The 15,151-nt window shown below is 44.4% G+C and overlaps 1 protein-coding gene across 5 annotated transcripts in view; it reads left to right on the forward strand.

Moving 5' to 3' along the window:
* The window catches only part of AK8 (adenylate kinase 8), a 76,038-nt gene that overhangs the window by 42,316 nt on the left and 18,571 nt on the right, over positions 1–15,151 (forward strand). For all 5 annotated transcript variants that reach the window (XM_048325297.1, XM_048325302.1, XM_048325298.1 and 2 more), the window contains one exon: positions 6,928–7,069. In XM_048325297.1, coding sequence (XP_048181254.1) covers positions 6,928–7,069 — 142 coding nt within the window. The remainder of the gene's footprint in view (positions 1–6,927; positions 7,070–15,151) is intronic.

The raw sequence follows: 15,151 nt of genomic DNA on the forward strand, positions 1-15,151 counted from the left end.
CATCCCGGGACTCCGTGGGAGCCGGGGCCATTAGGCAAATCCATGGAAAACAGCACAGAGGCCATTCTTAGGGGGGAAAAAAGCTTTTTGTTTGCATGCTGGATCCTCAGTTTGGACTGAATTTCCATTGCTGCTAACAGGTAAAGTAGTGTAAGGGGCTGGAACCTTATCTCGTCACTAAATGTGATCAGATGTAGATTCCTGAATCTCTGGCTTGATACCTGTGAGGAAGCATTTGCTCTCCTTTAACAGGCATTTCTGAAGGTCTCAATTCATCCTGTGTTGTATGATTTATGATGATTATATGATCAATAATTTGCCATCGTACCTGCTTTAGAAATAGTACCATTTCCACTTTAATACAGTCAACTCCTATTTGAAATGACCAAAAACTACAAAAAGAAATAAAAACAAGAAAAGACTGCTTCTAATATATTCTAAAAAGCAAAAATATTTAAAGGTGGAAATTAAATATCTTATTAAAATTTTTTTAATAATATTTAATAATACTTTAATTATTTCTTTTTCTGTATTAAAATAATTACTCCGATTCTTATAGAAGCCCTTCTCAGTGTGTGTGTGTGTGTAAAACGAGCGAGTGGGGACAGGAATGGTGCCTTTGATGGATCACCGCCCGCGCCGTGTTCGCAAACGCGCGGCGGTGCCGCTGTTTGCTGCGCTGCCTCTACGTCCATTCTTCAAACCCGACAAAACCGGGCACGCTCTCAGTGTTTCCGTGCCAGCCCGGCGCTGTCGGGGCTTCGGGAGGTCTCAGAGCCCCCGGAACGGGCGCGTTTTCCCCGAATTCCCGACATTTCGGCGGCGGCGCCGCGGCCGCTGCTGCCCGCGGGGCGGGGACCGGCTGCGCTGCGCAGCGTGGCCGCGGGGTGGCGACAGAGAACAACCAACGGCGGCCGGGCCGCGCGGGGCTGAGACCCCCGGGATAACCCCGGGATAACCCCTCGGGATAACCCCTCGGGATAACCCCTCGGGATCCTGCGGGACCGCGGGGCTGAGACCCCCGGGATAACCCCGGGATAACCCCTCGGGATAACCCCTCGGGATAACCCCTCGGGATCCTGCGGGACCGCGGGGCTGAGACCCCCGGGATAACCCCGGGATAACCCCTCGGGATAACCCCTCGGGATAACCCCTCGGGATAACCCCTCGGGATCCTGCGGGACCGCGGGGCTGAGACCCCCGGGATAACCCCTCGGGATCCTGCGGGACCGCGGGGCTGAGACCCCCGGGATAACCCCTCGGGATAACCCCTCGGGATCCTGCGGGACCGCGGGGCTGAGACCCCCGGGATAACCCCGGGATAACCCCGGGATAACCCCTCGGGATCCTGCGGGACCGCGGGGCTGAGACCCCCGGGATAACCCCGGGATAACCCCGGGATAACCCCTCGGGATCCTGCGGGACCGCGGGGCTGAGACTCCCGGGATAACCCCGGGATAACCCCTCGGGATAACCCCTCGGGATAACCCCTCGGGATCCTGCGGGACCGCGGGGCTGAGACCCCCGGGATAACCCCGGGATAACCCCTCGGGATCCTGCGGGACCGCGGGGCTGAGACCCCCGGGATAACCCCGGGATAACCCCTCGGGATCCTGCGGGACCGCGGCGCTGGAGACCCCCGGGATAACCCCGGCACCCTTCGGGATCCTGCGGGACCGCGGGGCTGAGACCCCCGGGATAACCCCTCGGGATCCTGCGGGAGCGCGGCGCTGAGACCCCCGGGATAACCCCGGGATAACCCCTCGGGATCCTGCGGGAGCGCGGGGCTGAGACCCCTGATAACCCCTGGCCACTCCTGCACCCCTCGGGTGCGCGGGGCTGGCGCCCTCCCGGACCCTCCGGGACAACCCCGGGACCCTCCTGGTGCGCGGGGCTGGAGACCCCCGGCACTCTCTGAGACCCCCGAGGTGCGCTGGGCCGGAGACCCCCGGGACCCTCCGGGACTGCGGGGACGGAGACCACCCGGAACCCCCCCGGCTGACCGGGGCTGGACACCCCCGGGATAACTCCGGGACCCCGCCGGGTGCGCAGGGCCGGAGCCCCCCGGGACTCCCCAGGACGCTCCGGGTGCGTGGGGTCGGAGCCTCCCGGGACTTCCTCCCCTGGTGTGCGGGGCCAGAGCCCCTCGGAAAATCCCCAGAGGAGCCGATCCCCTTCTCCTGGCTCCAACGAGGCAAAAGTCGGTGTTTTCCTCCCGGTGCCGCTGCAGAGCACTCGGCCGAGTGTTTATTTACGGTACCCGAACCGGCTGCACGCAGACCTGCCCATCCTCACCCACCGGCGGCTCGGAGAATTAGCCTAAATTATCGATCAGCCCACGCGATGGTAAATCACTGCTAAATCGTTCTCAAACACATTAAAAACCAATTTACACAATCTCAATCGATACAATCTCTGAGGACCTTAATGTGGGCAAGAAAACAGAATAGAAAAAGCCAGTTACTCATTGTGAATCACCCAGAGTTTCTAGAGCAATAAAATAAGGATGTCTCATGCTTTGCTAAATCTGGGATTTCCTGGACAATTCAGGAAAGTAGCCTTTGGCAGTGGCTTATACTCAGGACAAGATGTTAACTGTCAACTGCTGGGATCAAGCCTCAGGCGTCTGAATTAGCTGTGAAAGTCTTCAGACCTTGCTAAAAAAAATCTCTATAAGCAGGATAAAGGATAGATGGACAGTATTGTCAAAAGGACCTTTTCGAGAACAAAGCTGACAGAATTTATATCTGTAAATGCACTTATGCTGTACTTAGAATCGAGGTTTTATAGGTTTGGAGAAGTGAGCCGATACCTTTCAAACATCTGTTTTAAAGAGAAATATACAGATGAGGTATCAATTTAAATATGATAATTGTATAGCTTGGAACACTGACAGCATTGAAGTTATTGGAGAATAGTGCCCTGTAATCTCTCAAGTGGTGTTTTCCCCTCTCAGACTGTGCCTTTAATGTTCTGTTACTTCTGTCTGGAGCAGATGGTATGATTTTGTAACTGATTGCCTGATTTTGTAACTGATTGCCTGATCCCGGTTTCTATTAGTCCTGCAGATCCATGGATTGGGGAAGAGCTAATAGGCCACACTCCTGTGGGCTTCATGAGGATGTACTGCTCATGAGAAGTACCTGATACCTGTGAAAACCTTTGAAGCTCTGAGAAGTAAATTTATTTTTTAAATGTTCTGCTGGAAGGTGCTGATTTACAGCCCTGGAGATGAAAAATCTCTGGGTGTCCACGCAGCAGTTCCAGCACGAACTGCAGCACTTTAAGCCTCAGTTCCTTGTCCCCTGCCTGATCAAACCCCTGAACTGATTAGATCACTTCTTAGATCCACAGCTGCCAATTCAGGGGTGTGGTCTTGATCGTTAACGTGGTGAAGACAGGCTTGGAGATAAAGGAGACATGGAGTGTGGTGTTAGGCATGAACAAATTACATTTCTGTCTGGAGCTGGTTGTGGCCTCCTTCTGCTGCTATTCCATGCCTGGGGTTCACTGTGATCCTGACCCACAGCTGTTCTATGATGCTCTCAGGAATCACTGCAGCTCAGTGGCTCTGCAGCTTTACTTCTGAGGGGTGAATTTTACTCCTGTGCCTTGATTTCTCACCCTAATAGAGACATGCTCCCACCTTACCTAGCCTGGATATCTCTTTGTAGCAGCACATTGTAATTTTTACAAAAAACCTACTTTTGGACTTCTCTAATGATAAAGTAAAATCTCTCTCGAGTCTCATTCCCCCAACTTTCAGAGTCGGAAACTCACACAATCTTATGTTGAAAAGGAATTGATTATTCAAAGGTCTTGTGCTTCATAATCTCCTTAAAACATGTAGATTGACTGTCTCATCAGGAAAGCTCTATATTTTACTTTGCTATATGCCCATTGGGTCGTGTGCTTGAGGCCAGGAGACCTCTGGCTAGTTCCTCATAGGCTGTGTCCCCCTCCAATTACAGGTTATTAATGTGCCTTCCATTCCAGAGACAGTTCCACATGAGTGAAAAGGAATCCTGTACTGCAGAGTTCTTCATTACCTACTCTGTCTGTACTACAAAATAAGAATAATACTGATTTTTTTTTCTCTCTTTTTTTTTTTCCTTCCCTCTGGTCTGTGGAAGATGTTTTACAGTTTTAATGCAGCTGTTTTAAGTGTGACTGTTCCTGTTCAAGGGCAGCTGATGTACTTTGTAATGCCACCGAGCAGCCAAGCAGCTCTGTTCCCCCATTGTGTTGAAGTGATAGGTATGTTTGCTAATCAAGAGGAGAGCAGAGCTTGCTGTCTGACTTGTTTATGTTTTATTTCTCACCATCAAGCTTTAGAGGGAGGCACAGAAAATATGTAAGCATCTATATTATTCAGTGATGTATATGTGTACATGGGTGTACAAACAGTCTGAAGGGAGTTGCTGATGTGTTGCAGTCACTCCTAGCTGAAGGGAGAGAGGTGTCAAGTGTCCCCAGCATCCCTCAAAACACCCCAAACCTGGCATGTAATTAGATAAACTATTAATTAATTGTCACTGCATCTCGATTTTTTTTTTCCTCTCGTGTGATTGCTTCAGTGTTGTTCCAAAGCAGTGACCACAGTGGAGGATTTTGACCATCGGGATTCACAGAAGGCCTGTGGGAAGTGCTCAGACCCAGGAGATGCTGCTGGGTTCCCATCACAATTGCTTTTGAATTTCCCCATAGGCTGCAGTGTTTCTCCTTCCCCTATGAAGAATGGAAGCAATCTGGCCCCTGGAACTGGGGAATCTCCCAGGATCTGCTGGAAGCTCAACAGCACAGGATGTCCATCGTTCTGTGCCATTCCCAGGCCTTTCAGCCTCTGCCCTGATCCCCTGTTCATCTGACAGGGATGTCAACTCTGGCAGAATCCTACTGCAGGTTTACTCATGGGTTTGTAGGTTTTATTCTAATTCCTTGCAAAACTGTTTGGAGCATTCTGAAATTAAAAAATAAAATCGTGTCATTTGACATTTCTGTAAATCCATGTCAACGATTCCAGTAGGAATTGTCATAAAATAACACACATGGCATAAAATAACACACATGAAGAAAGTTTAGTGCTGCAGCCAGAAATTCAGGACCCAGCAAGCAGAAATTCAGGACTATGGGAAAATTCCACAGGTCTTTGTATGGAATGCATTTTTGGGAAAGAGAATGTGGGGTTTGTTTGTTTTTCTTTATTCCTGCTAGGATGTGTTGGGTTTGTATTAATTCTTGTAAGCTGGAGGGTGTGGAGAGAATTGCCCTGGAAGGAGCACTGAAATTCTCCTGTTATCCCTCCCATGCCTGCCTGCAGCTCAGGTCTTGGATAGAGAAGCATCCATCTGATACAATTCGTTCCTGCTGCTGCGCTATTGTACAATTAATTTTATGAATCCTGTTTTTAACAGAATACCCAGTTTTTGCATTGTCATTTTGCTCTTTGTCAAGTGTGTGGGTTTATTCCATTCCTTTTTTTTCTCTCTCCTTTCAGCAGATGGAGAATATTACTCTCTTTAACTTGTTCTCTTATAATGTGAAGTGGATATCCTCAATTAATACACTAATCTGTTTTCTAATTAATTCCCTGTGGTTTTCCTCCGTTTTTGCTGGTACATTGAATCCTGAGTGCAGTTCTGTAAACTCAGTAATTTGATTATTTAAAGGAGAAGCCATGAATTTCATGATAGAGGTGCAATGCTGAAATTCAGGAAGCAAATGGCTTCTATTATTGCAGTTTAAAACCTGCTTGTTCCTGGGGTAGAACTGTGCACTGCTAATAATTCACTCTGCTAAAATCCAGGCAGATTGCTGTCAGCTTGTGCTGAAGAGAAGTGCAGTGTTAGAAATCTGACACATACACTCTCCTACAAGCACTTGTTGTTGTATTTTTGTATGCAGATGTGATGGCAGGGTGAGCATCAAAACATCAACCTGCCATGATGGGGATTTATGTAGCAATTTCTTTGCCTTGTTTTCAGTAGAGGCTCTGCTGTATTAGACAGGTAAAGGGAAGGGGCTCTCCTTGCTGCTTGGGAATTGTTTTGGCTGCTGCTTTGGGAAGCAGCTCCAGGTGATTTTGATGTCCTTTTTGTGGGGTTATTTGACACTGAGCCCAAGACATGACAACGGTCATTGGAAAATCTATAGTCACTCTCATTGAACTCAATCATTTAATTCTGAGCAAGCTCCCTCCTCCCACAAAAGAAAAAAAAAACAAACCCAAAACTTAAGTATCTTGATTGCAATATTCGACTTTATGAAGACTCTAGTAAAAGTGTGCAGGATACTTCCTTACCACTGTGTCCCACTAAATAGAATTTTAAAAGCTCCATAGTAGTTGTAATCCCAGTCAGCATCTTGCTAATGTTCTCTCTTGCCATAAAGAAAAATAATACCAGAGGAAAAAGAGCTTTTAGCTCTAAAATTAGGGGTTCAAGGTAGTTGAAATTCATTTTGAAAATTATTTTCAGTTACAAAATCTTCAAGCCTTCATTGGAGCAGTAGCACACATAGCCTGTTGTGGCAGAACCATTTCCACCTGCTGAGTTCAATCCAGAATGCTCAGAAATTCCTTTCCTGTTACAGGATTTCTTTTCCACAACTCAGGTCACTGTTCTTGCATTTTGATAAGATTGTGTCACACATGTCACTGTGACATCAGTCCAGTGTGGCTGAGAGGAAGAAGTACATTGCAAAATTATGTAGGCACCAGGTTTTACCAAATACTTTGCTTTGGTCCTACAGTTCCTTGTGAGTTTGGGGGTTCCATGACAGTAAATATGCAGAAGCCAACAATGCCCAATGTCAATCAGTCATAAATGGGAATAACTGCGTGGTTTAGTTCCAGAAGGACTTGTCTGCATCTCCCTTCACTGCAGACTCAGCACACAGAATAAATGTCACCTTTTTCCTCCTTTGCAGTCCCAGACAACCTTGTCCTGAAGCGGCTGACAGAACGCCTGAGCGCCCTCGACTGCCTGACCAATGGCTGGGTGCTCTCTGGCTTCCCCAGGGACGTCGAGCAGGCAGAGCAGCTGCAAAAAGCACAGATTAATCCCAACAGGTAAGAGAGAAATCCAGCCATCACGATACTATAGATATGAAAAATTTGTTTGTGGAAAGATACAGATCTTTATTGACATCATTTATGCTACTGCATCTTATTTATTGCTTCCTTAGCAGGGAAAGGGGTCCTGCTCCTGGAGAGTAGGAAATAGAGCCCTGGCCTGACAAATGCTCCAGATGGCCAAACTGTGGGAGAGAGAAGAGGTCTGTTGTTCTGGTTATTTGTTTGAGTTGCCTCTAAGGCCAAACCATAAGAACTGGATTAAAGTTTGGGTTATATGAGAAGATGTACTTTATTTGCAGCAGGAGGGGGGAATCTACATCTTCTTTCTTCAGCACTGATGTAATACCATGGAAATATATTGGTATTGCAAGGAGCTCATTATGAGACTTTTGGGTTTTGTGAAATAATTAAAAACAACATGAGAATACATTTTATTTGAGCTATAATGAATTGTTCAGAAATGTGATATGAGAGACGTCAGCATCCAAAGAGAACTGTTACAAGTGCCAAGCAAATAAAATAGAGTTACTTTTCACAGCTGGTCCAAAGGTGGTGAGGATTTAAAGTGCTGGTGCACTTATCAAAGCTGAGAGGCTTTTCCATTCCCTTCCCAGGCCTTCCTGGTTCTGTCCATCCCACTGGCTGGCACAGTGGCCATTCCAAAGGCATACATTGGAAATTTGGAATCTTTCTGCTTCCAAGGAAGATGTTCTTATCTGAAAAGTACTGGTAGGAGAGGTGCAATACCCACATCAATGTTTAAGTTTGCAAAGTTACTCTTCCTGTGTGTCCCGTGTGGTTGCCCTGGATCCCCTCCTGTACAGAGATAGGAGAAGGATGGAAAAGGTCGAGGCTGAGTTGGAGAGAGAATAGAGGGGAGTGCAGAGGGAGGGAGCTGCCAGTCATCCATCAAGGTTTAAAAAAGGAAAGTGTGTGAAAACAGCAGTAACTTTATTTATCCAAGGTAAGATGATTTGCATCTTAAACAGGAATCCATTGCATGAAAAAAATGGAGAAAGAATCTCAAAACTTGTGCTGGGCTCAGTTAAACATCATTTCCCACGGATTATTCTTCTTGTGCATGTAGAAGGAAGGTGCTGAATCCCTAAACACGTGTCTGAGTCCCCGAGATCAGTGTGAATACTCGAGTGTGCCCCGTGTGCTCCTTCACAGGATTGAGACCTCATCAAGGGAGGAAGAGCAACTCATTATAGGCTTGGATGTGTGGAAATTCAGCACTGATCCATTTGCTCAGCCTCCCTTCGCTTTAAAGAGCTCTGCACATTCATGTCTGAGTCTAGAATTTGGTCCCTACTGTTTTATCCAGGGGTTGAAGTGAGGGACAAAAATAGACATCGAGCTCCCTGATTGATCTTGGAACTGATATTTCCCATGAAGCTGAAGTAGGAGGGATGTAAGGCAGAGAGGGTGATTATAAACAAAAGGACATATTGCAGCATGGGATAGCAGGGCAGTAATTCAGTTTCAGTTGTGATGCTAGTTATAAAACACTATCTGCAGAGGTGGTGTTTCTGACATCAGGAGAAAAACCTGATAGAATTATAGCCTTGAAATCAATCTGGGAATAGGATGCAGAAATCTATAAATCAGACAGAACAATCTACAAAGTCTCATTTTTAGGAGGGCTCTGTTGATGAAATTAGATTAAAATAAATTTACATATATATCAAGTTTATTATTAAAATCTAGTCACATCAGTAAACAAAATTATTTGTGAAAGAGAATGTTACTCTGGTTTTTGAACTCAGAGTAGACCTCTTTGGCTGATCAGAACACAGAGTTATTGTCTGCTTGTCAAGTCACAAATCTATTCCTTAGAGCTAATAAATGGTTAGTGTTCAAATACTATGTTTTATCTGACTCCCACCTCATAAAGCTACTACACATAATACTAAATTATACAGCATTGAGCAGGATCAGTCTCCTGACTCCTCCATCTTATAGAAAGAAAAACAAACCTAGTAATTGATGGTGGAAAGGAAGGAAAATAAAGTTATTTGAAAACAAACAAAATGGGCTATAAAGTTTGTTAAAATGTAATAATGAAAAAAACTCATACAGCATCAGCTACCACATCCGAAGAACTGCTCTGGAACAAAAAGGAAAATAATTCAATTCCCACTGAAAAAGTAGGGGGGTTTCTTTAAAGTAGAATTTGCTGTAGAGTGAGGGTGTGCTCGTGGACTGGCGCAGGAAATCCTGTCTCCCAAAGAGCCCAGAGAAGACATGAGCTGCTTTCTGTGTTCCCCCTGTGAAGCAGCTCCTGCCTAAGTGGACAGGATCCTCCTGGCATTGAACTGGGGCAGCCTTTAGGGCAAATAAGGAGCTGAATCTATTAATGACCTCTCAGCTGGGGAGTAAAAGACACCATTAACCACTTAGTGCCGACCTGAGCAGGAATCCACAGACAATCACAGGGTGGCTTCTAAAGCCCTGAGCCACTGACACAAAGGACTGACTTCAGTTCCTCACCCAAATGAGTGTTAATGGGTGTTTGGGGTTTTTTTAATTAATGCTTGAGCAACAATAAGAAATGTGTAGTATAGCCATGGATGGTTCTACTGAAAACTCAATGTATTATCCACCAAAATGTTTTTTATCCTTTTTGCTCTCTCCCAAGCTTAGAGTTAAATAAGATGCAGCAGCAGCAGTGTCAGCAGTGTCATGTGAATCTCTGGTTGTCACCTTCAGCTGGTTCCTGATCATTCCTGGTCCAGACCAGCTTAAGGCAATCAGCAGTTTAAGGATTCCCTGAGCCAGAGGATCTTCTGGAAAACTTCTAATCACCCCTTTTCCTTGACTTTATAATCTCTTTTTCAATGCTGTACTTTTGGCCACCAAATCACATGGAAAGGACTTTCACATTTCACTGGGTGTCATATGAAAATACTTCATAATTTTTTCCAGGTGCATTTCTTCTCTTGAGAAACAGTTACAGACATTCCCTGGTCGTGTCCCTCCACACTCCTGATTTTCTAAGCTTCTTGTGTGTGCCCTTCAGTCACCTCTTTCCCAGACAAAGAACCTTGATCTGTTTATCCTTTTATTTTCCTAGAAGTCATTTCACTCTTTTGATCATCCTGTTCTTTCCCTTCACTGGGCATTCCAGCTGTTTTTTTTCCAGAGGTGGGACACCCAGGCCTGCAGTCAGGTTTGAGGGCAGCACTGTGTACTGGAGGTGTAGGTAATAAACATTTTGATTTTGCTCTTAACTCCATTACTCATAATTGCTGATATTCTATCAGATGTTACTGTGATAGATTTTGGAAAAACATCTTTTGTGTGTAGAATGTGGTAACTAAACATTGTCTCTTTCACTGAAAATACACCAAAAATGTACAAAGTGTCAAAAATCTCAGTTGAGTGAGTCCAAACTCAGCAAAGAGTCTAACAAGACCCTTTAACTCAAGATTTCTGTAGTGAAAGCTGCAGCCAGGTTGGTGTTGGAGCTCTCCTCAAGCCCTCCCATCAGTGCTGCTGCCTGTCCTGGGTTTGCCACTTCCCCTGCTCCATTATTTCCTTGGTTTTGTCCCTCTGATCTGAATCCAGGGTCGATTGTTTTACTCTTCAGTATTGATTAATTACATTACAAATAATACAAGTGAGCAGACAAAGCTGGGCAGGGGAGGGATGAGCCAGAGGACTGACCTAACAATACATCTGTAATATATTTCTAATACCCATTTTTCCAAAATTAAAGTTGTTTCTTTCCCAGTAAAGAAAATAAACAGCAACAGCTTCTCTAGTGCAAGCTTTCCAGCAGGGTTCTATTTGGTCTTCAAAATGATGTGGCTGTGTTCCCAATTATGTCATCTTTTTACATAATATATTTAAAGTTTCTTTTTCACCACGCTGCTGAGAACATGCATTCAGACAGTTTAGGATAATGAAGTTCCTAATTTCTAAGGAAGAACCTGTGAATATGTTGAAAAAGGAGAAATCAGAATGGAAAAAAAAAAAAGATTTTTTTTTTCTTTTTAACTATTTGGTCTTTACATGGGGCTTTCATATTTCTGCAGCTGATCCCAGTGTGGATTAGGGGTAATAAACAGCCTATTAATGGAGGCCTGAACTAGGAAATGGAGTTTGAATCAGCAGCAAAATTCAATGGCTGGTGAAGGTTAATAACTCCATTACTATCAGCTCTATTTTTGAGCCGTTTGAAGAGCTGGGTGTTAGCCTTATCTTACTCCTCATTAATTGAGCTAATAGAACCCCAGTGACCCCACCATGCTGCCATTATCTGAGAGTTTACCAGACATGGACTGGAATACTTATCACTGAATATGTATTCCTCAGATTCACTTTTATATCAGAAATATTTTTGTTAAAGATTGGCTGCCTTCTTCAGGTTCCTTTTTGCCTTTGCATTTCTTTGCTGCCTTTTGTAACAGCTACATATTTGGAAATTACATGTAAATGACTTAATTAACTCCTATCAAGGAACAAGCTAAATCCCAAAATAGTTGCATCAAGGAAACATGATAGTGATTGAATCATTCTTACATGGAAAAATCTTACAAAGCGTTTTTTAAAACTTTGACCTAATTTAAATGATGGATATTGTGTATTTATAATAGATGTGGTTTCAGTTGATGACATGCAAAAATCTGATGAGTAGCAAAGAAGAAATGTTATAATTATATCTTATTTTCTCCTCATTTTCAGGCCAAAAAAAAAAAAAACCAGCAGAAAAATGATGTGGTAATCAAGGGGCTAAATCAGTACAATAAAATTTGCCTGCACTAGAGAGACAGAGAAACTGTAGGAAAAGTCCAATGGACTATGTAGGATTTGGATTCATTTGTAAAATAGTAAAAGTAATAGGCAGCACAATTCTCTGTTTCAATCATTCTCATTTTTTTTCTCAGCTCACTCTTCCAGCCATTCTGTGGCTGCTGGTTTAGTGACTCTTGTCCTTGCTAACACTAATTGGTTTGGGGTTTATTTTCCCTTTGCATATCAGTGCTCCCATCTCAGCTGGGACAGGCTTTGGGTAAAAACTATGGGGCAGTGGGAGCTAAAGGAGCCAGATCTTGCAGAGCTCTGTGATGTGCTGACGAAAGAGAAACTGGTTTGGAAAGTGTGGTTTAGGTGATGAATCCTGATCTGTCCTCCCCAGCCCAGCAGGGACATTCCCCCTCTTACCCGTGCTGAGTGTGCAGCCCCAGCCGTGCTCTGAGGGACCACAGCACCCTGGCCAAGGGGGAAGAATAACAGGTTCTGTTCCTCAACCAAAGTCCCAGAGTTTACTGGGCAAAATTAGCAAATCTTCCTCTCACCTGAGACTCATCTGCTTCACTCAATGAATGGGATCCGTTTAATCCACATTTGCTACTCCTGTAGCCTTTTCCAAGCCACAGGACTAACTCAGTCATTGTCTTACCTCTTGATGCAAGTGTTTGGAGACTTGTCCTGCTCATTGACAAGATTGTAATTAAGTGATTTACCTTTGTTTCCTGCTCTGCCTCCATTGAATGAGGCATCACTGGGCATGGAGTAATGGGAAAAATATACCCGGGAATCTCCCATTCTCTCACATGACCCTCTGGCATGAGGGCTCTGTTGAGCACTCCCAGGGGCTACATGTAGTGCAAAAACTCACCCTCACACTCTTTTGTCCCTACAAACCCAATAGAAGCAGCTCCTTATTTGGATTTCTGAGGTTTAGCCATTGGTGGGGAATCCTTATTCTCCATTCTCCTTCTCCTCCTCAGCAGACTGTGCTCTCTCTTCCCTCCTAACCTAACACTAATCTGAATAGAAGCTCTTGCTCTTAAATAATCCAATAGATAGAAAATTGGATGATTACAATAAAAAGATTATGTCACTTCTGTTGCACATTCTGCCTGACCTATATTGGTCCCGCAAGAGCCTTTCTCTCCTGGGGAGAAGCATTAATATGCATCTTGAGCCAGCAATAGCAAAACATCAAATGCAGTTTTGAAATCTTTCTATGGGCTTTCTGTAGGATGCTGCATTTGCTGTCACAAGCTGATTCTGCTCCAACAAGAATAGGAGGTATATTTGGCTTCAGTTGTGGGAGGCAGGGATTATTTTTAGAAGTTACCTCATCTCATACAAGCTCCTTTTGATGGCTGGAGTTTGTGTGGTGAAATCCTGGATGCAGCAATTAAGGAGTGCTCTGATCTCAGCAAGCTTCCAAAGTCTCCAGGAAGAGAAAGAAGAAAAGCTGCTAAGTCAGTATTTTAATTTTTGTTGTTATTTTTAAGGACCCAAACCCACATGCACAACCCTTTCATTCTTTTTGCTGCTGAAAGGAGGGAGATTTTTCTGCAGTAACTCTCTCTCACAAATGAGGAAACATTATGAAACCTGAAGACTTTCTCTCCTGGTTGCCCTTACTTTGGAACTGTTTTTCCTGGAAGTTGCCACCAACATCAAGGCTGCCTTTTTGAACTCAGTACCAAACTGGAGAGGGAAAATTCTGTAAAAGCAGTAGAGTCCAGGGTACTTCTGATGTCTTTGGCACTGGTAGCAAGTTTTAGACAAGACAAACCAAACCAGTCGTGCCTCAGTCCAATGACAACTTTGTGATACCAATCTCTACAAATCAGCAAAGGTTGTTCAGGGCGTTCACCTGAGACACAGCTTTTGTTTAAGGAATGAAGTGAAACAGCCATGGAAATCAAACTGTTATCATTTAAACAGTAGCCAAGCCTAACTCGTGCTTTCCCCTTCTCTCTGCTGAAGTTTTTATTCACACATTTTGGAGCATCCCCAAGAGTTCACTGAACTCTCCTGGGTTCCTTCAGGTCTCTCAGTTTGCTCTCTGTTCATCTCACTCTCCATGGCTGACTCTGGGCTGGCATCCAGCAGTGCTGGGGGTGCTGTGGCATTGCCCTGAGGGGTCATCCTGCAGCTCTGCTCGAGGCTCTCTGGTACAGAGTCCCTCTGAACCAACAATTCTGCTAAGATGGGTACGTAGGAAAAGCTGTGGCTGCAGTCATGCACCATCAGTGCATTTCGTGGTGTGCAATGCTGATTGGTTTCACAGGGTAAAATATGATGTGCTTTGTCAATTCTCACTGTTTCCTCATGGTCCAAAGCAGTCATTTTCAAAATTTCACCTTAATTAACTCAGTAGTTCACACACAAATAAGAATCATGTACATGCAAGGCTGATGGTGTAGCATTTTTGTAATGAAGATACTGGTTTTGAGATCTTCCCAGAACCAGAAAAACTTCTGAAAAATGAGTGAGAGAGGAAAACTTTAAATATAAAGATGTGACAGCATTTTAATTTAATTTACCAATGCATTTACTTTGCACTGGTAAGAGGACACATGTAGATAAAACTGAGGAGAATTTTGCATGTGTGAGAACTGTAAATGAAGACATTTTGTGGCTGAGGAAGCACGAGGGGAAAGGAGGGCTGGCCAGCCTTGTCCAGCATCTCCCAGTTATGTCAATATCTTGCTGATTACTTCAGCAGTGTGGTAGGAAAATTTGGCTGAATATTCTTCTGAATAAATGCAGTAAGGCCACCCTTACATCTTGTACAGGTTAAAACTGAGTTTATGAACTCCACAATCACTAGAATTCAGGATTTCAGGGGTAAAAACATGGACAGGATTGTGCCAGCTGTGCTCTGATTTAGTGATCTCTTTGGATCTGGGACTAATTCCAGAGTAAGGCTTTACTCAGAGCTCATGTGGCAAAATTGGCCCACGCAGAAAACCATCAGCAGAACAGGCATTGTGCTGCTTTTGCTTGGGCTCTCCAGGCTGAAGATCTGGGAAGACAAGTGCATCAGTCTGTAGCAAATATAATACAGTTTTGGTGATTAAAGCTGACAAGTAATATTGCATATTGAATGGAGACTGGTTTGTCATTACCATGAGGATTAGAAAGTGTAATCTTCATTAAAACATCAGTGGATTTACTGCTGTTTGCCTTGGAACAAGATATTTGCTCAGAATTTTCTAGTGAGTAAATTTAGTAAGTGCAGGGCAGTTTAAGAGAGGGGAACTGAATCCTGCCATAGCTTATTCTGCAGGAAAGATATGGGAATGATCCCTGATGTCTGACAGA

This window comes from Corvus hawaiiensis, chromosome 21, assembly GCF_020740725.1.
Source record: "Corvus hawaiiensis isolate bCorHaw1 chromosome 21, bCorHaw1.pri.cur, whole genome shotgun sequence".
Lineage (NCBI taxonomy): Eukaryota > Metazoa > Chordata > Aves > Passeriformes > Corvidae > Corvus > Corvus hawaiiensis.